The sequence below is a fragment of the Esox lucius genome, chromosome 13 (genome assembly GCF_011004845.1).
Source record: "Esox lucius isolate fEsoLuc1 chromosome 13, fEsoLuc1.pri, whole genome shotgun sequence".
Lineage (NCBI taxonomy): Eukaryota > Metazoa > Chordata > Actinopteri > Esociformes > Esocidae > Esox > Esox lucius.
In genome coordinates, this window is record NC_047581.1 from 20,428,650 (window position 1) to 20,455,301 (window position 26,652).

The 26,652-nt window shown below is 41.1% G+C and overlaps 1 protein-coding gene across 1 annotated transcript; it reads right to left on the reverse strand.

Annotated features, from left to right (window-relative positions):
• Positions 1 to 221: 221 nt before the first annotated feature.
• On the reverse strand, positions 222 to 25,887 carry limk2 (LIM domain kinase 2). Its single transcript, XM_010896402.4, has 16 exons — positions 25,644 to 25,887; positions 24,866 to 24,962; positions 12,858 to 12,993; positions 9,486 to 9,595; positions 8,717 to 8,905; positions 8,405 to 8,510; positions 7,677 to 7,891; positions 7,346 to 7,532; positions 7,142 to 7,228; positions 6,822 to 6,953; positions 5,787 to 5,843; positions 3,647 to 3,712; positions 2,420 to 2,597; positions 2,260 to 2,315; positions 2,019 to 2,176; positions 222 to 1,488 (listed from the first exon to the last, which is right to left on the reverse strand). Exons 1-16 carry the CDS (start codon positions 25,657 to 25,659, stop codon positions 1,260 to 1,262), a joined length of 2,019 nt encoding a protein of 672 aa, XP_010894704.1. The 5' UTR covers positions 25,660 to 25,887; the 3' UTR covers positions 222 to 1,259.
• Positions 25,888 to 26,652: the final 765 nt, after the last annotated feature.

Genomic DNA, 26,652 nt, shown 5'->3' on the forward strand with positions numbered 1-26,652 from the left:
ATTTATCAGAACGATGCTATTCCTGTTAAGAGTGAGTGACCCATGATTACTGGCAATTCAAGTTAACCCAGCAATGTCGTCCAAAGGTCCTGAGCTATACACTTCCACCCTCTAGTGGTCACTGACAAGTCCATAAGTGGGGATTTAAAGTTAGCAATATATTGCAAAAAAAATCTATATATAAAAAAAAAAAAAACATTCAGAATTGTATGGTTTTATTCGTTAAACATTATGGTAATATAAATGACAGTGGTTACAATTTATACAAGTCAGTACCTTCAAAAGATTATGCTAACAAAACCTTTAGCTTTTATATTCTACAAAATGTCATAAAATCTACAAACCCTTGATTCCCGTAAGAAACTGCTGATATAGGCTGATATATACATTTCTATACATCTCTTACAGCCCAAAAAAAAAAAAGAAATCCAGTTTTAATTATGCAATTCACTTTTCAGTAAGTGGTCAGATGTCTCCAAGAGCTCAATCGAGTTCTGGTTCAAATTGTCAATCAGCAGCTGAGATTTTGGAGCGCATAAAAAGGTACCAGTCAGTTTATGAAGTTGTGCTACATGTTAAAACCACCCTCAGTGAATGAACTCACGTCAACCGCTCCAAATGACAATTACGCTTAAACGGCCTCTTCAGAGACTGGTCATACTTCACTCCAAACCCCCTTGTCCTGGGCTAACTCTCAGACATCAGTCTGTAACGTCCTTTTTCCTTCTGCAATGTGCTGGCAGAGAGTCTTCTCTTGGGCTGAGTCTCATCTCCACATATATCAAACACCCAACTTCAGACCCCGGCTGATGAGATGAAAACAACAACAGCGTTCACATGAGGATTAATAGGAAATGCTGTCACACTTAATATGATTAATCCTTTTCAAGAGACAGAACTGATCCACAGGGTGCCACACAGCAGGTTCTGGTAGTAGATCGATGTGGAAAACACAGCATGTGCTTATATGGGGGTAAAAAAGAAGAGATCAATATAAATGCCAAAACGCCTCCTTATTGAAATGTTGCTCCTCCCTTGTCTTCAAACACTGCATTTCAGCTCTCTGGTACACAGTTGTAGGGTCACTCACACCTCCACTGCAGACCATAAGAACCTTGCACACAGAGAGCGGAGCTCGGACCAGCTAGCTCCGGTCGTTAGGTCTGCCTTCCCCTCTCCACCAGCTGTGTTAATGCAGCACCAGCCCAGTAAGATAACCGGAGAGTGGTCTGGGAGATTTAGAGGAGCAGGTGATTGTGCTAGGTGCCATTGTCTGCCAGGTTGTGCTCTCCTGGAAGGGCTGGCGTTGGATCTGGAACTGAGGCTGGTGTAGGGACTGGGCAGGGGGCTGGTGCCGGGGCTGACGTGGGGGGGTGGAGTCGACACAGTCTCTGGTGCAGCTCTTCCAGCTCGGCTGGCAGCGGGATGCCCATCTCCTGGCTGAGGGCCAGGGCTGCAAAACAGTCCTCCAGCTTCTGGAAGGCCGGCCTGGGGAGGGAGTGGGGATACACGGGAGGGGGGGGTTAGAGGTCACAAGAAAGCAGGTGGAGGTCAGAGGTTACGCACAGGAATGTAGTTAGCCAGGTCAAAGTGAGAGGAAACATCTGCTACGAAGGCGTGTCCCTTGGAAGGCAGGCTGAGATGGTATCTAGATCTGAGGGTGTTTGGTTTTTCCGCTCTAGAAGGCAGAGAATGGCCTGGATAACATCTTGTGGGAAGGAGGGAGTAAACGTTCCTACATGTGGCTGTTCAACCCAGTCACAAACACTGTTTTAACCCATGTGATAGTTGTCCCCACCCTTTTCTCTATCCCTCTCTCATTACTTTAACTGCTACTTTGAGCCTACTTCTCCAGAATGTTTTGGAAACATGCCCGCCACAGTTGTCACTACCATAGAAATACAATACATAGAAATACACTTTCCTCTGATAGTACTGTATCTTCTAGATACAGTACTTTCAGATGAAATTCACTGCTCATTGTCTTAAACCATCACATACAGAGCTGCTCAACTCACCGGTTTTCAGGGATGAGGTCACAACAAGCCACTGCCAATGGGAAGAAAGCTGGTGGACAGTCGTCAGGGAGAAACTTCTCTATGAACTTGGCAACATTCAGGCCAAAGTCATAGGTCCTGGGAAGGCACTCAGGGTCTGCATTCACCTGCCCAATAATCTACAAAAAAGAGATGTACCAATGGAACAACATGCCAGATTTCAGTGTCTGACCAACACTGTGTATTGTAATGGTACTCTTACCTCACAAAGAACAATACCAAAGGAGAAAATGTCCACCTTCTCATCATATCGTTTACCTGAAGGCGACAAAATGGAGAGATTAAAAAAACAGGTCAATACAGAAAAAATGAAGTGTTGACATGAACAATGTGTTCTACACCTCTGTGCTGAGTCTACTCACCGTTCAGCATCTCTGGAGCCATCCAGTAGGGGTTTCCCACCACTGTGTAGCGCTTCTTACGGTCAATGCGCCTGAACACCCTCTTCTTATTTGTCAGTTTCTCAGGGGGAGGGGGCTTGACCTTCTCCTCCACCATAAGCCGGGATAACCCAAAGTCTGCCACTACCACTGTGTTGTCCTGGGGAGGTCAGGTGTAAGAGGTCAGCCTGGAGCATTTGTAAAGACCTACACTTAATTTGGCTCTGTATAACACCAATTACATTTGGAGTTAAAATGTTGTATAAGAGGTGGCATTACAGAAGGTGACCATTTAGTTCCAAGTTCTTTGCATTGATCTGTTGTATTGGTTACAAAATTAATCCCCATTTGAGGAAGTATTTTGCATCTTGAAAAATAAGTGTTAACGTGTAACCTTTGGTATTTCAGGTTCATATTCCTAGTACCCAATGAGTACATCAATCTTGTGACTAAACTAATCAGATGGATATCCAGTTGATTTTGGCAGTGTTTTTTTACCCAGGAACTTAATGTACAATAATGTATTGTGTTTCACTTATACTGTTAATAAGAACGTTTCTGACAAGTGGATACTTGTCAGAACAATTATAATTGGTCTGACAACTTGTCAAACAATTATAATTAAGTAGGAGGGACTGTACCTTCCCCAAAGAAGCTGACCTCCTTAGCATTTTTTGTTGTTGTAACTACCAGGTTTCTCACTTACTATTTGTGATACATTCATTAAATATACCCATGGTATATGGTCTCATACACCACAGCTTTAAGCTCTCTGTATTCACAGGGTTCAAACGTGGTCCATAAATATATGCACAGCTTTACTATGACAACCAGTTATTGTGAGTTGGATTCAGCCCAACCTGGCCTTGTCCTGTACCAAGAACACTGCCAATGTCAAATTAGAGTCTCCTGTCACAACAACAAAAAATGCCCTAGAACACCCTACCTTCAGGCTCATCTGAAACAAGACTGTACAGTACCCACAGTATACCTACCCATGACAGTTCAGGAGACAAACATACTTTAAGAGAAAGAAAAAATAAATAAATGACTATGACTATAAATAATGATAGGTAAGGACGCTGGAGTATTAAATTAAGGTGTATTTCTTCATGTGGATAAGGAGAGTGAAAGGATCTAACTTCTTTATATTCCCCTCTACTATATGAGAGTTGATGAGCCTTGTACAATTAAGGACAGCTAACCTACCAGTTTTACCAGGCAGTTGTGAGAGTTTAGATCTCTGTGGATAATGCTCATTGAATGCAAGTAGGCCTGAAAAAAAGAAATTGAGAGTCAAACAAACCAATAATCAAAATGGGAAAAGCAAACACTTCACATTGTGGACAGAAACCTTTCTTATGCTACAAAGAAAACAATGTAGCTTTTAAAAGGATAACAATGCCTTGAGTGGGAAAATGCTAATGTATTTGTTGTTCCACATAGTTGTGTTTCTGTGGTGGGACTGTGGGTTGAAGGAAAAGGGAATCCAGATGAACTGTCAACATTAAGCACTTCTACAGGGAAATGCCAGTCTTATACAAACCCGATTCCAAAAAAGTTGGGACACTTTTGAAAAAAGGAATGGAATAATTTACAAATCTCAAACTTATATTTAATTCACAATAGAATATAGATAACATATCAAATGTTGAAAGTGAGACATTTTGTAAAAATGTTGGGACAGGTAGCAATAAGAGGCCGGAAAAGTTAAATGTACAGATAAGGAACAGCTGGAGGACCAATTTGCTACTTATTATTTCAATTGGCAACATGACTGGGTATAAAAAGAGCCTCTCAGAGTGGCAGTGTCTCTCAGAAGTCAAGAGGGCAGAGGATCACCAATTCCCCCAATGCTGCAGCGAAAAACAGTGGAGCAATATCAGAAAGGAGTTTCTCAGAGAAAAATTGCGAAGAGTTTGAAGTTATCATCTACAGTGCATAATATCATCCAAAGAGAATCTGGAACAATCTCTGTGCGTAAGGGTCAAGGCTGGAAAACCACACTGGATTCCCGTAATCTTCGGGCCCTCAGACGGCACTGCATCACATACAGGAATGATACTGTAATTCAAATCACAACATGGGCTCAGGAATACTTCCAGAAAACATTGTTGGTGAAAACAATCCACTGTGCCATTCGCCGTTGCCGGCTAAAACTCTATAGGTCAAAAAAGAAGCCGTATCTAAACAGGATCCAGAAACGCAGGCGTTTTCTCTGGGCCAAGGATCATTTAAAAGTTTTCTGTGGTCAGACAAATCAAAATTTGAAGTTCATTTTGGAAAACTGGGACGCCATGTCATCCGGACTAAAGAGGACAAGGACAACCAAGTTGTTATCAGCGCTCAGTTGCATCTCTGATGGTATGGGGTTGCATGAGTGCGTGTGGCATGGGCAGCCTACACATCTGTAAAGGCACCATCAATGCTGACAGTTATATCCAAGTTCTAGAACAACATATGCTCCCATCCAGACGTCGTCTCTTTCAAATTTTTCCAGACCACATGCCAGACCACATACTGCATCAATTACAATGTCATGGCTGCATAGAAGGATCCGGGTACTGAAATGGCCAGCCTGCAGTCCAGATCTTTTACCCATAGAAAACATTTGGCGCATCATAAAGAGGAAGGTGCGACAAAGAAGACCTAAGACAGTTGAGCAACTAGAAGCCTGTATTAGACAAGAATGGGACAACATTGCTATTCATAAACTTGAGCAACTTGTCTCCTCAGTCCCCAGACGTTTGCAGTCATTTATAAAAAGAAGAGGGGATGCCACACAGTGGTAAACATGGCCTTGTCCCAACTTTTTGGAGATGTGTTGATGCCATGAAATTTAAAATAAACGTATTTTTCCCTTAAAGTGATACATTTTCTCAGTTAAAACATTTGATATGTCATCTATCTTGTATTCTGAATAAAATATTGAAATTTGAAACTTCCACATCATTGCATTCTGTTTTTATTCACAATTGTACAGTGTCCCAACTTTTTTGGAATCGGGTTTTTAGTTAAGACACACTTTAAGGTGTCTGGAGCATATGGCTACCCATATGTTACTGCACAGCCCCGATGACCCACAGGCAACAGGAATACCTGGGAAATAACATCTGTATTTTAACAAATACCTGCTTATTTATCAGCCCCAAGCCATTATATTGTTTAAAACAATAAAAGCTAAGTTTTGAAAATAGATATAAAGCAGTATTGGAATGTAATCGTTCAAGTACATGAAAATGCATTTGGTTTAATTACCACTGTAAATATTGGAACAAAAAGCAGCCAGTGTCTATATGGACAGAGTTTTACTACCAGTGGTCAATCTCCCTGGAAGGGGCCAACTCACCATTCCAGAAGCGATGCCTTTAGCAAAGCTGACCCTCTGCTCCCATGGAAACTGGTCCTGTAACCGGGACAAAAACACAAATTAATGGGTGCCCCCCCTCATCAGCCTGTATGGCTATACAGAATATTAAGGGAGTGTCAAAATCATAAGAGTATTTTCTAAAGATGCAAGGAGAAACCCTTGCTTCCTCTAATTGCTGTGAACCATACTTTTTGTTGAATCTAATATCGGAGGAATGGGAGATCTAATATGGGAGTTAGGGACAGGAATAAACGCATGAATTTTAACCTGGTATCACTTGCTCTTTTTACTTCTAACTTTTTTCTGGTGGATATGCTAGCCAGGCCACAATGAGCCACCAGCCCAGTGATTCTGCTGGGGCACTGCAACACAGCAAAACCAATGCAGCCATCCACCCAAAATATGGAAAATAAAGAAAACAAAACCCTTACTTTGAATATACTAATACAGGCTTTTAACTTTCCTCTGCAAACACAATGAGTAATGAATACAAAAACATAAAAAACAATTATAATTATGACAAAAATAATTATTGGTCTCATTTCTGGAAGTGAAAATTATATATTTTGATTGTGTCAAAATATTAAAGTGTTTATTCATTTTGAAGTAGAATATCCTAGCAATATCCTACGATCCCTGAAAAAAGGGAAAATCATATTTTGAAAATTATCCTGAGAAAAAAAATAACTCAGCCACAGCCTTTATTTGAGCAGGGTTTGCAGTACTTTAAAAAAATATATCTCCTTCATTGAAAAAAACATATAAATTGAGGAAAGTTTTACAAATATGAAGATGTCTAACCTTGCTGCCTTATGGTGAATTTGCTATATGTGAGCCAATCTGGGTAAATGAGTGCCAAATGAATAAAATATATAATGTAGGTCCAACCAGTACCAAACAACACAGCCCATTAAGGTAAGCACTAACAGTGGAGCCAGTGCCATCAAAGGCTATTTTGGTGCAGGGAAACAGCATGAAGAGAGTCTTAAAGTGAATAAACTAGTTGCTACACACCATGTCTCTAATGAAATCCTTCAGTGTTCCTCCCTCAATAAACTCTGTTATTAAATTCAGCCTCTTGTCCTTGTATAGCACACCGATAAACTTTAACACATGGGGATGTTCCAGACTTCTCATCACTTTGACCTGGAAATGGAAGGAAATAGATACATGTCAGATTAAGTCTGTTCTTTCAATCAACATTCATCCCCATTGCCATACATTTTCACACTGGAGGTATTAAAACATAAAACAGTCTTGAGTACTGGAACAAAAGGTGAAATAGCAAGAAGAAAGGCCAAGCCTCCAGGACTTAAGTAAAGTAAAACACTGACCTCCTTCAGAAAGGTCTTTTGTGTTTCCTCATCACAGCGAATCAGCTCCTTCATCACCATCACCTCCCCAGTGGCTTTATGGGTCACCTGTCAATGAGGTAAAAAAAGGACTGAACACCGGGTTCCATCTGGAGGCGTACAGTAAATGTGACAGATTGAAATGCAAATCTGGAAAAGCAGTGGATTAGTGGCTGAAAAGCTGACCTTGATAGCCTGACCAAAGAAGCCCTTGCCCAGCACCTCTCCATGGATGAGGTCACAGGGACGGAAGATGCGATGGGAGCAACTGCTGGATGAGCGCAGGGATTCAGACCGTCCAATGTCCCGGCTCAGGAAAGGGTGCTCCTTGGGAGAGTCTGGACCAGGGGACTTACAGATGCTGTTGCTACGTCTTTCATTAACACAGAGGTAAAAGGTCAGTCAGACATGGGTGGAGATGCACTGGAACACGTTATAAACAACTGGACCTTCTCTTTTTCCCTCCATTTTCTCCCCTCTACAGACTCTCTCCTAGGATTGGCCAGCTTAGCTGTACCTCAGAGACCTCCTCTTTAGGCTGCAATCATCCACCACGTCTGTCCGCTCCAGGACACTGTCGGAGGGCGAAGACAGGCGCATGCGGGAGGTGGCGGGGACCCCCAAGCGGTTGTGCGAGGACCCCAGTCTGAGCTTGTCCAACCGCTGCCTGACTGGATCGTACTCTATGAGCAGCTGCAGCGTCTGACTGGTCCGATGGATGAGTTCCTCCACCTGAAACAGCAATCAGAATACATCTGGACAAAGTCCTCTCCGACACAGCAACATGAGCCAAGAACAGTAGTTAGGTACAAGGAATTAGTGGAACTAGGCATGTTTCCAATGAGAACAAGAGGCCGACTCCTGACCACCCGAAAAGCTATCAAATGGACTACATGACTTGAATGAAGCAGAAGAATTTAAATGAGAATGCACCTGGCGACAAAGTGAAAGGCGGGACCAGAAATGATATGGGTGAATGCACCTGTGGAATGCACATTTTTAAGCGAGGTGCTCTGGGGAGGTTGTGTGATGAGAGTTTTTCCAGACGCCGTCCTCGCCCAGCTAAAGAATGTTTAAATGATGAATGGAATGCAAAGATTGCATGCTTCTTCTCATATATTAGATCAACAGTAACACATGTACTGTACTAATAATAGTAATAGTTCGATTTTGGTAAACAACTGGTTCATACATATTTAATTTGAATTGCTTTTAATCAGTGGATGATGAACAGCTGCAACTTACCTCTTCCTCCATCAAGGTCCCAACTGGAAGACCATTGATCTCCAGGATCCTGTCACCAACATGGATGGCATTCCGAACTTCTGGGCTAATATGCATCCCTCTGACCCTGAGAGAAATACACAAAGACACATCATATATCAGAATGAACTATGATCAGAATCCATACTGTTTGGACAGAGGAGAGCTGGTTGTAGACCAATCAGCAGTAAGCACAATACAGTGGTGGGTGTGTCTGAGTATCTAGCAAATCTAGAATTGGTTCCACAACACGACTCATCCAGTCTGACTCAGGCCCTGGCCAAATTGACTCACTCTTTGACCTGCACGCTGGCTGAACTGCTGGCCACGTCCCCTACGACAGAGACAGAGAAGCCCCTCTTGCTGTTTGTTGCGGAGGGCATGGAGATGAGGGTGACCGTGTGAGGCAGGGAGTCCAGAGCCGAATCAGCCGAACGCATCTCCAACATGGGTGCCAGAACGACCTGCTTGTAGCACTTCCCACTGCACAGCGAGAAAGAAGAGAGGACACCAGGCATGAGGACAATTGGTTGTGGATAATTAAGATTCTGAATAATGATGTTTACAAGTTTTAAGTGGTTTGAAGTGTTAATACTTAGAACCACAGCACTACTAGGGGTATGAAGAGAGAGAGACAGGAGAGGAATGAGGAGTGTCAGACAGGTGGGGTGTAAAGAGAGTCAGACAGGAGGGGTATGAAGAGAGAGTCAGACAGGAGGGGTATGAAGAGAGAGAGACAGGAGAGGTATGAAGAGAGTCAGACAGGTGGTTCATGGACTGAGATTCAGCCGAAAATCTGTTTAGAATAGAATTTGACAAAGTCATTTCATGTGATCAAAACAGGCACTTGACACAATCAGTTTTCAGGTCACAAGAGGAGAGAGGACAGCCAACAGACTACTAAAATGAGGATAAAACTAAAAAGGTCCATCAGAAATGGCTTCTATTCACATTCCCTAAATCACCTCCAATAAACAATAACATAGTTAAACAATTCCCCATCTAAACAAATAAACTCAACAAATATGTGAGCGTTACATGGTGAACAGGAAACCATCCTCACCAGTACAGTTTGGAGCGCTCCACCAAGGCATATGTGTCGCGGTCCTCAATGACCACCTTGCAGCTCAGACACACAAAGCACTCTGGATGATACTTGTATTCTCCAGCCACCTGGAAGAAAAGATAAAGGTGGGTCTGTCTCCGGGCTTTGATTTTTCCCATGGCTTTCCAGCTCCAAGCAGAAAAGGTTCAGGGTTCCAGGAGTGCTGTACGTTGTTGTGCTGTATGTCGTTGTGCTGTATGTCGTTGTGCTGTATGTCGTTGTGCTGTATGTCGTTGTGCTGTATGTCGTTGTGCTGTACGTCGTTGTGCTGTACGTCGTTGTGCTGTATGTCGTTGTGCTGTATGTCGTTGTGCTGTATGTCGTTGTGCTCCCTGATGGTGTGTGTGTGCCGTCCTCCTCTGTTTGTGGTAGTGACACATTGAGTCTCAACCTGTCTGGAATCTTCTATAACGTAATCCACCTCCCTGGCACTCAAGCCCTGCCTTCTCTTGTGACAGCACGCCTCTCGCTGAGGTGTTCACACAGTCTTCACACCTCAGAGAAAAGGTTAGATTGTTAGTCTCTATGACTTACAAAACCCTAACCTGTTGGTCTTGACATCATGCTAATGTAGACCTTGAATAAAGCTCCTGAAACCCACCCACCCACCATGTGCCTTAAAGGAGCTCCAGAGGCAACTTAATGTAGGCTTGAACTTCATTCCTGGATCTGAAGTGATTGCATGATGGATGGACACCTGGAAAGTCTAAATCTGATCCTTTCCATGTGGCCGAGAGAATGTGGGCAGATAAACTATTTAAAGCAGTCAGAGCTGACAAACTTCAGTTTCATTAGTAGTAAGACTGCAAAAGACAATGTGCTGCTATTTTTTCTTGGAGCTCACATTCAAATGGTTAGCAATGTTTTGCTGGAACACGAGGTCCTCTCCAGATGAATTCAAAAAGAGATAACATGAGGAATGTGAAGATGATATTAATGAAAATCTCTAGTCTTTGAAGCAGGATAACCTTTTCCATTCCCTGCTCTTCATCGTAGGCTACTATGAGTAAGATCATTTCCAAGGATCTTGTTCCAGTTGCAGGCATCAGTGTGATTAGGTTGGGTGATGTAAGCCATGTGTGGGCCTATAGCTGTAACTCCCTCCCTCCAGGCTGGCATATTAATACCCTGACCTCAGTCATAAACCGCCGGAAGGAGCCCCAGCTAGTCACACGGTTGTGTCATAGTCCAGGTGTGGATGAGAGTGTAACCAACATAATACTGCAGGCACACTCAAGTTTGCCATCGTTCATTTTCCAATCTCCCCAAAAGACAGGATTAAAGATTTAAAGATTAAAGATTCAAATACAGTCTAATTTGACAGGATTTACTACTTGTGTCAGAACCATAAAACACCTCCACAGACAAAGTTAGGCAACCTTAAAAATGTTATGCCACAATCTCCTTTTTAAAGTACAGTGGGTTTTTGTTCTATAGCCGGCATTGCAAACAACAGCCATAGGCTGCCTATTCCACACTGCTCTGTGCTCTCCTTTGCTCAGAACCCCAACAGCCATACGATTTACGCATTGCTTCGGCTGTTGAGTATGAGAAGGGTGCCAATATTTTCCTGCCAGAAATACTTGGCACCTCCCCTCCAGAGCCAATCTTGCCAAGAACAAATAGAAAGGCCCATTATGTGTATTGCTCACTGGCAAACTTCAGTTTTCGGACCCACTTTAATCAATTTAAAGAGAAATCACCCTTTTCAGACCAGTTGTTTGTACAATCAGCAGTTGTATTTAGACCTGAATTAAAGGGCCGGTAACCCTGTTAAAACAAGGCTCTCTAACCCCATGTATAAGCCATACGATAACACTGATAAAACAACGGAAAAGCTAACGTAACTGATAACCACTGTTCATAGTTTTTCCCCCATTGCATGACGATCACCTCATTGTCTAATTCTGGAAGACAAACACGGTTTTGACCAACGTGGTCAAGCTTAAATATTGTAACCCTGGCAGATAGTTGAGTTTTCGAAAACTGCCTCTAATAAACACTGTGTTGGTCTGGTTGTTCAGTGAGGGTAGCATCTGTTGTCTTCGCACCGCAATGGACTGAATCAAGTGACGAACTGACTCCAAAACCACAACATGGTCTCTGCTAACCCCTCCCCGTACAAATCCTTGTGCCGGAGAGTGGACTGTGGAGACTGTACTGAGAATAACAGAGAAAGGCCATGATAGGGAACCTAACTAACCGAAATACCATGATGGGGAACCTAACTTCCAGACACAAGACTCAGGGGGCTATGGCTGCCCTCTGGGGGATGATTACTGCTGAGCCAGGGCCCAGTCCCCATGACCTCTTCTGTACATACCACTGATCTCAGTCACCAAGGAGATGCTTGTTACAACACAGAGGGTTTTAGCCCTCTCCCTAGTGACTCTGCAGGAAGCTGAGAAGTGGGAGAAGAACTGGGAAAAGCTGACAGTTCTTTAAATTTGTACACTTGGAGAAAAACAGATCCTGTTTTTGCACAACTCCCTTAACCTGGACCTAACAACTGAAAGTTACTGATCTAATATTATTTAACAATGAGCCTAGACCTCTAAATGCAATTTATACCAAACAGTGAATTATTATACTACAGTATGTAATGTACAGCTTTGTCTGACTGTTCTTCACAACAAGATTTAGTTTTTATGTTCTATGAGATCTGAGTGAACCAAACTAGTATTGCATTATTATAACCTGGATCCAGGATCAACCTCATGGGATAACATGGTCTACAGTGGACACAGCGACTGTGTTTACATACACACACATTTCCTGTTAGAATTGAGATTACGGTATTCTGTTTTTTTAGTTGACACATGTAAAACCATTATCCCATCCACAAATGTCCTAAAATGCATGTATCCTGGTTGAAAAACCCAGAAAAGATTCCTAGGTTATGCTGATATTAGTCAGAATGTGGCATGGAAACATTTTACCATTCAATTTGTTTTTGCAAAGGCTCAGTTTTGCCTATTATTATGGATAGTGTGTTTTTATCTTATTGTCAAACAAATTACTTCAAAAGTAGAATGGCCTAACATACATCTTTTGGCCAGCACTCAAGCATAATATGTGGTTGAAATACAGGCCGTCTGAGATACAGGCCGTCTGAGATACAGGCCGTCTGAGATACAGGCCGTCTGAGTTCAAGTTCTAAACAAATGCCGAAAGAATAACTCCAATTGCTCAATGTCTAGTCCTAGCAAGAAAAATAACACTTGATGTATCACTATGTTGCAAGAAAAACATAATTCTGATGAAGTGCATATTATATTACACTACTGCTCACTGACAGTCAGGTGAAGAAGTTACAGTGGAGCAACTCACCATGGCAGGTCCAGTCATGAGCAGAGAGCAGCCATGACACAGCTCTCCAAACTTCTCCCAGTAGTGTTTACGGCAGTATAGCTGACCATCCTTCTCATAGTACCAGTTGGTCAGACGGTCACAGCACTCCGAACACCTGAGGATGGGAAAACACACTTGATGACCTCTGCCAGAAAAGAAGGTGGAAAGGTGAATCCTTTCAGAAAAGCTTAGCGCTATCGGTTTAGGGTGATTCAGGAGACAGACTACAATGCCTTTGGGGTTATAATTTCAAAGACCTGTGGACGGCCAAGGCATTTACATTTTCACTCACAGACAATGTCTGTAAGCTTTTACTTATTCACTGAGCTGAGAGCTTAAAAAAAACAAAGAAACACATAGCAAGATCAGAAATACCCAGAAAATGACAGTGAAAGAAACCATATTTGACAAAAACAAAAACACTGGGGATGTGATGTGTGCTCTAAATCAGGTGTGAATTTGGAAGCACCACAGCTGAACCAACATCTGTTCACTTTCAACCAATCCCCTTGACAAAGACAGTTAAAAAATGATGAAAATATCAAATAAGTGGGATTAACAGATGAGAAAAAGCAGTAGAAGTCATTCCTTAGGTAATAAATGACACTGGTGCACATAATGGGAGTAATCATTCCCACAATCCACAAAGGTTACACCTTTGTGGATTTTAAACTGGACCTTTGTGGATTTCAGACCTTTCTTCAGACCTTTCTTTAGTATGTTGCAGGTTACCTTGTTCATCAAAACTTGTTACATCGCGTAGTGGAAAACATAGGGAGAAGACACTAATTAGTGGATACACAAAGATTCTACCTGAGGGCTGTGGTTTCCCAGAAAAGCATTGAGAAGTAGTCAACGTTTTCCAAAAGATTGTTGAGCAGTAGTCTGTGTGAAAGGATGGTCATTAACATTGTACTAAATACCAACAACCAATATCAACCCAGCCAACCCCCAGCCACATTCCACCAACACCAGCCCTGCCTATCCACAGCCACATTCCAGCATCTTAATGCGTTCTGGTTGTTTTTCAGGCAGAAGCTCCTATCCGACAGAAACCATGACAACCATTTAAAGCCTGGGGGGGAACAACAAAAAATAGGGTGATTTGTCTGCACAGATTTGTCTAAATGTCTAGTGGACTGATGCTTGATTTAAAATGTAAATCTATTAAGTTACTGTACTAAGTTTCATTTTTTACATGGGCAACTTGTGCATAAAATCCTAACATTCAAATCTCCCAGAATAGACCTACAAAATAGTAATTACATTTGAATGTGTCTGTCTATAGAACCACTTGGAGGGAGTGTAAAACCCAAAGAGTGGTCTTCTACAAAGCTGTTTGGGGAAATTAGTCTGTAAGTGTAAGGTTGAAACCTGTAGAAAGACCAGCTCTTCCAAAGTATTGCCAGGTCAAGAAAAACACCTGGCTGAACAAATTTTGAAGAGAATACCATGATTGATGGTATGGATGTATAGGTGTGAATAGGTGTGAAAGGGCAAAATAAATAAACAATTACAAATAAAAACGTTTGGCATTTGGATTGTTTTAAAAGGTCAGCAGATGACAGTGCTTTAGGATTACATAACGAGGTAGTCTGAATAGTAAATCAATCCTACATATACTTGATTACATTTTTTTTTTGGCCAACAATATACACACTATGTCCAACAACGATACATGAAAAACAGGTTTTTCAAAGAACATGAACATTTATTGAAAATATAAGTAAGCATTCTCATGAATTCAGATCCTTTCAGTGCTTCGTAGAAGGTGTCAACCAACTTCACAACACCTGGGAATCTACAAGGAAGAATGGGCAGTTTCACCCATTCTTCCTTGTAGATACTCTAAGATTTGATGGGGGCGCAATCTTCAGGTCTTGCCACAGATGTTTAACAGGACTTAAGGGCATCCACAGACTTGTCCCAAAACCACTCTAGCATTGTCTTGGATCTGTGATTGGGGTCGCCTTTTTGTGCTGACAGATTAATCTTGGCCCCCAGTCGTAAGTCCTGTGCACTCTGAATCAGATTCTTTTTCCAAGGACCTCTATGTATTTTCCTTTGTTCATCCTTTCCACAACCCAGAACAGTATCCCAGTTCCTGCCATTGAGAAGTATCCCTATAGCATGAAGCTCCCACTTTAACATAGGGATAGTTTTAGCCAGGTTATGAGCAATGCCTTGTTTGCACCAGAAACACAGTGCTTGGCATTTAGGCCTAAAAGTTGTCAGAAACCGTCTCAGGGAAACAAACTGTCAGAAACCGTCTCAGTGAAGCTCATCTGCATGCTTGTCGTCCTCATCGGGGTCTGGACCTGACTGCAGTTTGTCGTCGTAACCGACTTGAGTGAGCAAATTCTCACATTCGATTGAGTCTGGCACTTTGGAGAGGTATTCTCTTCACGGATAAATCCCGGTTTTCATTGTACAGGGCAGATGGCAGACAGCGTGTCTGGCATCGTATGGGTGAGCGGTTTGCTGATGTCAACGTTGTGGATCGAGTGGCCCATGGTGGCGGGGGGGGGGGGTTATGGTATGGACAGGTGTCTTATGGACAACAAACACAGGGGCATTTTATTGATAGCATTTCCAAATCAAGTCTAATCAATTGAAGTAAACACAGGTGGACTCCAATCAAGTTGTAGAAATGCCAAGGATTATCAATGGAAACAGGATGCACTTGAGCTCAATATCAAGTGTCACAGCAAAGGGTCTGATACTTATATGTATAAGATATGATTTATTTATCCAATAAGAAACACTTTATGGATGTTACATTGCGGTTCTAGTGGTTCCTTCTTACCTTTAAAAGACTGCAGAACATACAAACAAAAGTCAAAGCTCTTCAAATAAGTTTGCACAAATATATTTTAGAAAATAATATTTCCTTTTTGAAATTAGAAATTGTTTAAAATGCTCAGGTTGACCTTTGTCTAGAATCGCTCCATAACAGCCTCTCTTGTGCCACCTCTACTCCAGTCAAGGAAAGCAGCTCTGGGTTGAGGGGGCACAAGAGAGACTGTTATTGGGCAATATAGTGTAATCCGGAAAGTGTTTCTTAGGAAACAAGGAAAATCAGATAAATGTATGGCTGACTAATAGCGATGGAAATGTTCAGTGAGTTAGAAATGCCCTACAGGCCATGAGTGAAGATGATTAAAATGGGGTAGTCAGGGAATTTTTTTATCAGCATAACATTTTGCAAATAAACGTGAAACATGGTTATCAGCATTTTGGAAGAAAATCTACACAAACAAGATTAGATCTACACAAAAAGGAAGCTACATTTCCTTTCACAATGGTTTATTAATTGTTTATAACTAAAGGTAGTTCATAGAATCTAGCACATCGTGCAAGAAAGAGCAGCCTAACCTGATAAAAGCAGGAATAGGTAATCAGGGAAAGAGTGAAACAGGATTTCCGGCCCTTCTCATGCACAGTGGGATGTTGAGGAAGAGCAGAGGGGTGCTGAAAGGCTGTCCAGATAAAGATCACATTAGTGAAGGGAGTGTGGTATGGAATAGCAAATGGTGCCCTTGGAATGGCCAAACTTGGCCTAAAGCCTACACAAGTTACTGAAAACAAAAACACATACATATACAGACATAGACATATACAGACATAGACATATCCAGACATAGACATACACAGACATAGACATACACAGACACATATACACCCCTGTTAAAATGCCAGGTTTTTGTGATGTGAAAGAATGAGACAAAGAGAAATGTCAGAACTTTTTCCACTTTTAATGTGACCTATAATGTGAAAAATTCAATTGAAAAACATACTGAAATCTTCGAGGGGGAAAAATGAAAAATAAAAACCTTACAATAACCTGGTTGCACCCTCTTATAACTGGGGATGTGGCTGTGTTCAGAATTAACCAATCACATTCAAACTCATGTTAAATAGTCATTACACACCTGCCATCATTTAAAGTGACTAATTAATCACAAATAAAGTTCAGCTGTTCTATAGGATTTTCCTGACATTTTCTTAGTTGCATCTCAGAGCAAAAGCCATGGTCCACAGAGAGCTTCCAAAGCATCAGAGGGATCTCATTGTTGAAAGATATCAGTCAGGAGAAGGGTACAAAAGAATTTCCAAAACATTAGATATACCATGGAACACAGTGAAGACAGTCCTCATCAAGTGGAGAAAATATGGCACAACAGAGACATTATCACAAACTTTACATCCCTCCAAAACTGATAAAAAGACGAGAAGAGACCTACAGCAACATTAAAGGAACTGCAGGAATTTCTGGCAAATGCTGGCTGTGTGCTACATGTGACAAAAATCTCCTGTATTCTTCATATGAATGGGCTATGGGGCAGGGTGGCAAGATGGAAGCCTTTTCTTACAATGAAAAACATCTAAGCCCAGTCTCCCAAAAGCACGTAGGAAAATGTGTTATGGTCTGACGAAACCAAGGTTGAACTTTTTGGCCATAATTCCAAAAGGCATGTTTGGCACAAAAACAACACTGCACATCACCCAAAGAACACCCTACCCACAGTGAAGCATGGTGGTGGCAGCATCATGCTTTGGGGCTGTTTTTCCTTCAGCTGGAACCGGGGCCTTAGTCAGGGTGGAGGGAATTATGAACAGTTCCAAATACCAGGCAACTTTGGCACAAAACCTTCAGGCGTCCATTAGAAAGCTGAAGATGAAGTTCACCTTTCAGCATGACAATGACCCAAAGCACACATCCATATCCACAAAAGCAGGGCTTCGACAGAAGACGATTAATGTTTTGGAATGGCCCAGCCAGAGCCCAGACCTGAATCCAACTGAACATTTGTGGGGTGATCTGAAGAGGGCTGTGCACAGGAGATGTCCTCGCAGTCTGACAGATTTGGAGCGCTTTTGCAAAGAAGAGTGGGCAAATATTGCCACGTCAAGATGTGCCATGCTAATAGACTCCTACCCAAAAAGACTGAGTGCTGTAATAAAATCAAAAGGTGCTTAAACAAAGTATTAGTTTAAGGGTGTGCACACTTATGCAACCAGGTTATTGTGAGTTTTTTATTTTTCCCCCTCAAAGATTTCAGTTTGTTTTTCAATTGAATTGTTCACGTTATAGACCACATTAAAAGTGGAAAAAGTACTGACATGATTTCTTTGTCTCATTCTTTTACATTACAAAAACCTGGCATTTTAACAGGGGTGTGTAGACTTTTCTATATCCACTGTGTGTGTGAGACACACACACAGATTAACTAACATACATATATAAAACTCTACTATTATTTTTCTTCCTCTGTACTCTGAGCAACTGTTTAGTATGTTAGTTAATCTGTGTGGGTTAGTAGCAGAGCCTTAATCTCATTCCCAAACTATTGAGTACAGCACCATTTGATGTTGGCCTTTAGGGAGTAACCTTATAATTCTAATGGGTGTGACTTGAATAGTATGTTTGTCATTTTTAAATATTAGCGAATCAAAATTCCTAGGTGTGGCATCAAATGGAGCAGTATTTCCGCAGTTTATGTAAACAAACACTCATATCCAGAACCAACCAAAATAGTACAAAAGAGTAGCTAAGCAGCTAATATTCTACAACACTTTATCCCAAACAAATGTTTCATTAAGCAGGATTTGCCTTTTAATGCCTGGGTTAGTGCAGTATCTAATAAGACCAGCTCTTCCACAACAACATTACAGCTTGGGGGAAAGGGGAGGAGGTTAATGATCGATCAGTAGACCAAACGGATTACACAAGTGACTATAGTGCCGGGACTTTCTCACAATCGCAGCCTACACTGAGTATGAGCTTCCCCTCTGTGCCACCTGTAAATCATTGTGTACAGTGCCAGTGTTTTCTGTTTAACGATCATGGAAACGGATGGAAGTCACGCAGAGACACACCTGCTTGTGTGAATAATGTATTGCCTCAAATGTGTCACACAGGAGCTCAAGGTGTGCCACGGAGAAACAGACTTTTACTAGGAAACTGAAAAGAGCCTTTGCCTATTGAGTCACAATAACCTCCCTCACTGTCATACCAACACCATAGCAAAGGACACATTAGATTGATGGGTCACAGCGTACGCAATGTAGAGATAACTGAAGATTAGCATAATCCTTGACGAAATACCACAAAAAACTAAAACCAAGATTATCAGACCTAAGAGCAAATAGCACGTCTTTTAACTAAGAAGGAAAGAAAAAGAGAGAGAAAAACATGTCAGGTGAGAGGAAGGACTGGCTCTCCAGACAATGCCATGGATTAACCTGCTTAGACTAAGAACTATAGCTTATTCATTTCATTTCCTCAATTCAGTTCAAGAAGCCGTAACACAGCATGCAACCTCTCTTTATCAGTATATTGTAATGAAAAAGGGCAGGGAGCATGGCTCCAGAGCTCACATCCATTCACATCACGGCTTCACATTGTTCCCCTGCAAATTGATATTTTGACCTGTAATATCAGATCTTTATGAGATTATTGAAAACATTATCTGAAATGGGTTACATCATCAGACCCCGCAGTAAATTAGGCAGAGGAAACTAATATCTGTTTGACTTGAGTCAGCAGGCTTCGCCCAATAACAATAGGCAAATTAATTTCACATGGCCCAGTTCCCCAGTTGGGAAGACTTTATTTAGGGCTTGTTTTCATTACACTACATTTTCCAAGACATATCGAAGAAGACTTGAGGTGCTACATCATTTAGTTGTGTAAACTTGCAGATATCAATAGATCTAGCTGCCACCGTCCGAGGCTATGTGCACCACATTTTATCTCTACAACAGAGCCCCTCCAGATCTTTGCAAGTGTGAAGGCAATTGTGTCCATGTTTCTGTGCAGTGAAACACATCCTACGTGGTACATCCCGAACATGGCCTAAAAAAGCATGCACGGATGCGTACTTCGAAAATCCACCAGAAATAGTTGCAATATAACCGTGAACAGTTTTATTTTAGGCTTACCAATTACGCAGCTACTGAGGGTTGAATTAAGGAAGCAGAGGGAACATGCCCGATCCACAATCAACAGCACTCAACTAGAGAGTCAGCCGTTTTAAGTTTACCCTCAAGTGACTAAAGAAATTGCCATGGCTGCAACACTGAAAGTGTCCTGACTTGCTACATCACAACCTAGTATGGGATGTGCCAAGTGCTGTGCACGCGACCACAGGGCCGTCCAGTGAGTGGTGAAGAGCACTGGGGACAAGCGCCCACACATTTAAGACACCCGTGTGAAATAGGGTACATCATAGGGCCTAATTAAGAGGCTCAGAAACAGTGTCATTCCGCAACATCTGCTCACCACCTACACACTCAGATCGACTGGGCACACAAATTCACAGAAACATCTGAAAATAGAGGCATAAGCACTGTAAACACTGTCATGAATATTCTATTACTTCCAATACTCGATCCTGCTGCTATTATTATTACCACCCTTACTGCTACTGTGGTATCTTTTACTAACTATTCTATTTCTGTTGCTTTGTCGAGTAGGAACATTTAAACTGCGAACTAGGTCCATTTACATTTAAAGCAAGAAAAACACACAAAATACAGACATGAAAGAAGGACATTTACCAGACATTTGAACTGCCTTACAGGCACCGGAGCACTGAATGTAAGTTCACTCTGCAAAATATTCCATGAGTGTGGGGTATAGAGCAGTTTTATCCAACTCTGAATAAGCCTGTCTTACTTCTAGAACTAACCAGTCCTATGAGCATGCTTGATAACAGCTGTTTTTCCACTTCATCTTTGAGGTGAGATAGTTTGGAATGTTCTGCAGCAGAGCCTAATATACAAGTATCAACCAATGCCTGGCCCTTGTGGAAGTCAAGGAGTCCCAGCCAAACAAAGTGTATAAAAACAATGATGTGTGTGCAAGCTTGCACCACTAATGAAACCTAAATATGAATTTATACTAAAAGACAGGTTTCAAGGCAAAGTACATTAAAACATAAGGTGATGTCAAACATCACATGTCACACATCACTCTACACAGTCTCTTATAAACTAGGTGGTTTGAATCCTTTTTCGTGATACATTGCCAATATACCACAGCTAAGGGGTAGTGTCCAGGCACTACAACATACTTAAGACATGCCATGGTATATTGGCCATATACCACACCCTCTCATGGACAGATCTTACTACATGCAAACATTTGTTGAGTGTAGCCAATTCACGCATTTCCACAGCATTCAGGTGTCAACAAATTTTTCTTTAAATGCAGATATGATGGCAGTAGTTCAAACTATAATGAGTTCAAAATCGTTCAAGTTTATTATTAAAAATGTATTGGTATTGGCCTGTGATCACCCAAAGCAGCAGAACCAACAATTTGTATTTGCCTCAAATAAGCAGAATGGTGAAAAAAAATGAATATACCTTCAAATAATGCACTTATTCATTATATACTTCTGCTATGTTTGGGGAAAGTCTGAAGTATTTGGCAATCCACATGATGCAGTTATCATGTTTTGCAACTGAGTAATCAAAAATGAGTACCACCCAGAGGGCCAAAAATGCTAGAAAGGAATTAGCAGAAACTTTCTAAGCTACTAATGTTAAAAGTGTAGCGGTAATGTCAATGTTGAATTGCTTGGACAATAGGTGGGAGCCTATGATGATACTTGTAATGTCATTTGTTTTATAGCAATGAAACACATGAAAACTGCACCTTCATAAAAGTTTTGCAAGCTACTTACAAAAAGCGGGATGCGAGTTACCAGTAGCTTGCAATCAACCTGTTGGAGACCCCTAATTTAGACCCTTCTGTGGGACCTTAACTGAAATGTCCACCCACCTGGGGCAACAGCCCATGCAAAACTATCCTACACAAAAAGGACAGTACTTCGGGAGAAACCAGGACACACTTCTGCCTGGGAAAACAAAGAACTGTGTGCAGTGTCTGGAACGGAGGGCCTGCTACTCTGAATCGCTGTCTGGGAATGTGGCAGCGGGGGCACACACAGAGGAGTCTAGTCTCTACCTATACGTCCATCTGACAACGTCAGCTTCACTGGAATAAAGATAACGTCACCGGTTTACAATGCGTTAGAACTAGGAGGTGCAAGGCCCGGCGCACAAAAGAACAGAGCAGTAGGAAACACTGAAACTAAAGAAAGTTGTTGATTTGATTTATAACAATGTTCTACATGGACAGTGAAAAAATTAAAGGAATTCTGTACTAAATGGCCAAAATATATATGATACCCATTTTTTTTTTTTTAACAAAATGTGGTACAAGTCACCAGAATAAACTAACGCCCGCAGGAAATGCGGGTCGGAGGAGAGGTTAGAGAGTGGGGAGGGGAGAGGAACCATTCTTGGAACCAAAACATTTCATTTCTAGGTTCCATGTTTCAAGAGTTGAAATGAAAGATCCAAGAATATTCCATAAACACACAAGTTTCTCTCTTCACCATTACCAAGATAATCCATGGTCTAAAATCAGCCACCTGGAAAGCAGATGAAACAGTAGGCTTGCATAACCAAGGAATTTATGCACAAATGACCCTAAACCATCTCAGGGACGTTCATCTGGGTGATCCTTTTCCTCACCAGGGTTTGGACAGTTCGTTGTCACAAGCAACTTCTGTGGGCAAATGTTCTCCTTCAATGGCCACTGGCACATCGGAAAAGGGAGTTTGTCACCAATTAAACCCTGCTTTTGACGGTAATGTGCAGACTGCAGACTTGTAATGGGCACTGGGGGCGAGTGGTGTGCTGATACCAAACATGAGAACATCATGCCGTAGTCATTTGGGGTTATAGTATGGCAGGCATAAGCTACCAAGAATGAACAACTGCATTTTATCAATGGCCATACGAATGCACTGAGATAGCCTGGCGAGATCTTGAGTGCCATTGATCCACCACCATCACGTTCAGCATGATAATGCACAGTCCCATGTCACAGAGATCAGTACACGACTCCTGGAAGATTAATTTATTGCAGTTCTTCCAAGGCCTGTATACTCAGACGTCCTCCAGTGAGCATGTTTGTCTTCTGGATCAACGTATATTGCAGCATGTTCCAGTTCTCACCAATATCCAGCAATTATGCACAGCCATTGAATGGGACACACCATGAGGAAGAGCCATTCCATATCAACTCTATGTAAAAGAGAGGTGTTTTGCTGAATGAGGCAAATGGTGGTAACCCCAAATCCTGACTGGTTGCATATCTGTATTAAATAACTAGTTAAATATCTGAATTTGGTGTCACCAAATGCAGAAATCGGTAAATCCATAGATTAGGGACTAATCAATTAATCTCAAGAGACTTTATATAAACTGTAACTCAGTAAAATTTTGGAAATTGTTGCATTTATATTTTTGTTCAGTATATACTGGAGAGTGGGGAGAGAGAGATGGGGAAGAGAGAATGACAGAGTGTGGGAGAGAGAGATGAAGAGGGATAGAGAGACAGACAGAGGAGAGAGAGGATAGAGAGAGTGGGAGAGAAAGACAGACAGAGGAGAGAGAGGATAGAGAGAGGGGGAGAGAAAGACAGACAGAGGATAGAGAGGATAGAGAGAGACAGAGGAGAGAGAGGATAGAGAGAGGGGGAGAGAGAGAAAGGAGAGGATAGAGAGAGGGGGAGAGAGAGACAGGAGAGGATAGAGAGAGGGGGAGAGAGAGACAGGAGAGGATAGAGAGAGGGGGAGAGAGAGACAGGAGAGGATAGAGAGAGGGGGAGAGAGAGACAGGAGAGGATAGAGAGAGGGGGAGAGAAGGGGAGAGAGACAGAAGAGATAGGGGATAAAGCAGTAAAAACAGATGAAGAGTGAGATACAAGATGTCAGAGCTGCTTGTCTTCTGAACTGACACCAGGTGAAGTGGTGCCATGAAAGAGACAATAATAGAAGTAGAGAAAGAGACCCAAATCCTGGGTTATGTAATGATGTTGTGCTGCTGAAACGCTTTACTTGAAATTTGAGTGCTAGAGCAAATTTTTGTTACACTCACAGATGTCAACCCCTTCAACTCAGGGGAGATGTAATCGGAAATGGCTCCTGCTAGGATGCCAAAACCACTTAATTTTAGACTTTATTTATTGAAGTTGAATCGAAATAACAAAATTAAATAAATGCACTATATTAACATAATTAAATGTGAGCAAAAACACTGCTCTACTTGATTCAGTTTGATTAAACTTATGACCAGTTAAAAAATTTAAATTTGTATGGCAATGTGGGTTTTGGATGGTCCCAGTGAGTGCCCTCCTTGCTGCATTGTATTTCCATGCTTCCACAGCTCTGCCCTCAACTAAGCTTCCCTTGGTCTAAATGACAATATAAAAAAATACTGTCATTTAGACCATGTGCTTTACAAATTTAAGCTCCATTATCACATACATTTTTGTTTATGAAGGATATATTCATATTATCTTATGAATCTACCTTCATAATATTCATACATTCTCATCAGGAATGGAAAACCTGAGTGAAATTATTACAAATAGTTTTGAGAGCTAAAAGTGTATTCTGTTGTATTTTTCTGTGTTCAGTCAAGGTCTAGAATGTTCTCCCCGGGGGACAGTGACCGGTAATGCTAGATAGTTAATGTAAGTCTACGTCCTGACAATCATCAAACTACAAAGAGAAACTGCCAGGATTAACAAAGTTATCATGGCTTGAGACAGATGCGTTGGGATCTTGTATATCCAAATAGTGGTGATTGACTAGATTTAGAGTTCTACCTTGGATTGAACCCTAAAAGGAGACATTCCAGGCCAAAGATGCCACAGTACTCCATAGGACAGGTGGATTTCTCTGGGACTAGACACAAGTCAATATCTAAGCATCTGCATGCAGTAAATAATACCTGAATAATTCAAAAGCTGAATGTTATCAGTTACAAGTCCCTTGTCCCCATTGACATAAATGCTGATTATTTTGTGTAAGAAGGAATTAACTTTCATATACCTTGGGTTTCCTACAATACATCTGATATCATTCATTAAACAAAATCGAAAATGTAATTTTTTGACTTACTTAAAACAGGAATTGTGCCAAGTTCCTTGAAGAACCGTCACATATACAGCATCTTGGATTGTTCGTCTGCAACCTGCACAGCAGCGTCCATCTGTACCTGTAATTATAAATTGATGCCATTACAGGACGAATATACGGCTCGGTCCGTTCATAAAAGGAAATCACAGCTGCATCGAATTCGTGTTAATGTTATGTTGACTGAACAACGGTGTAAAAAAATTTTGGGACAAAAAGAACATCTACGCCTTTTAACAGTCAGTGTTTACAAGTTGACTTTTTAGAACATAGGTAAACCATTATAATATGCCTGCGTATTGTTCTGATTATTCATTATCCTTATATCATTCCTTAAACATTTTCATGAAGTTTTGTTCGCACAAAAGCCTGAACACAGGTTACCATTTCAATCCAACGAACATAGTAGGGGGGAACAAATAGACTTATTTACAAACGAAGTTATGAACAGAAAGAACATTTTTAATAGCATATTTTTACACATCGGTCAGGGCTTGGTGGTGGAATTACAGCCGTTGTTACGAAGTATAGACAGTACGTTAAGTTAAACAGACACGTTGTAGCGGCTAGATTGACGTAAACACTATCCGCTCACAAATCGACCTAGTCTAGAAGATCGCGCATCCTTCTACTCGATTGAGCATAGGTTTCCCTACCTCAGACGCAAACATACTGTGACTGTATAAACATTTTTAAATCAATGTTTATTCACATATAGGCCTAAGCGTTACTAACAATTTGGAAGTAACTTAAGTCTGCTCACCTTCAAGTTCCTCCATAATTGCGGAGTGCGTCGTGATTTTATTTTCTTCAAATTTGTTTTAGAAAGTTGTCATATTGATCCAGTTAAGTTATGTTTAGTTTTTTTTTTAATTACTCATCGAAGAACTTTAAAAATCACTTTTAGGGAAATATTTGGCTTAATCCCGTAATTTTTAAAGGAGGGAAAATAACCCCTTTCAGTTTTGTTGTATCTCAAGTTTGCAGGATAAATGACGTCATGCAGTTGAAATTCCTGTACGGAGACCGGAAGGGATCAAACAGCAACACCTGAAACAGGAGCAAATGATTGGAGTCCAAAAGGCCAGCATCCATTACACTGTAGCACCACCTGCGGCCAAAAAGTAGATGTCACTTTTATTTTTGTGTTCCAGACAATTTCTGATAAGAAAATGACGAACATCCCCTATTCATAAAAAATGTATCTGGATATTGCCTGTTGGATATGATTATTAGGAATAAGGACTAAAGTAATATTAATTGTAGGTTAATTCCTGGGCTGTCCTAATTTTTGTTTACTCTTGGGAGGGTGTTGCTTTATTTGCTTGTTTACATTAATCACTTAGTAGGTTTTATCATATATACTTCATATATCTTATTTACTTTGACTTAAAATATTGCCCTATATCCATTTAATGAGAATGAACTGTGCATTCAGGATGTCAACAGCAACATGCTGTTAGACGTTAATGTTAATGAACCTACACTATATTTCTCAAACAGTACTGGTTATTTGGAATTATGGTATTTGTGTATTGTCTTTACACTACAAACTCTTTAGACATAACATACAGTTGAAATATCATGTAATGTGAAAAATGTATATGGGAATTTCTGGAACACATTGTTATTGATTTAGTATTACCATTTTATAATAGTTTTCACAACCTTTTCTCACTGGGTTTTGGTTAATATGGTTTTGAGAAGAGTGTTTATAGGTTTGAGTTTTTGACATCCAGTACATATTCAGAAATAATGCCTACCCACTGACT

What these genes read in the sequence shown, in the direction of transcription:
- limk2 (XM_010896402.4), bottom strand. An exon ending in GAGCGCTCCAAACTGTACTG is followed by an intron (nt 8,906 to 9,485) that starts GTGAGGATGGTT and finishes CTCGCTGTGCAG; the next exon opens with TGGGAAGTGCTACAAGCAGG. An exon ending in GGACCTTGATGGAGGAAGAG is followed by an intron (nt 7,892 to 8,404) that starts GTAAGTTGCAGC and finishes TTGCTGTTTCAG; the next exon opens with GTGGAGGAACTCATCCATCG.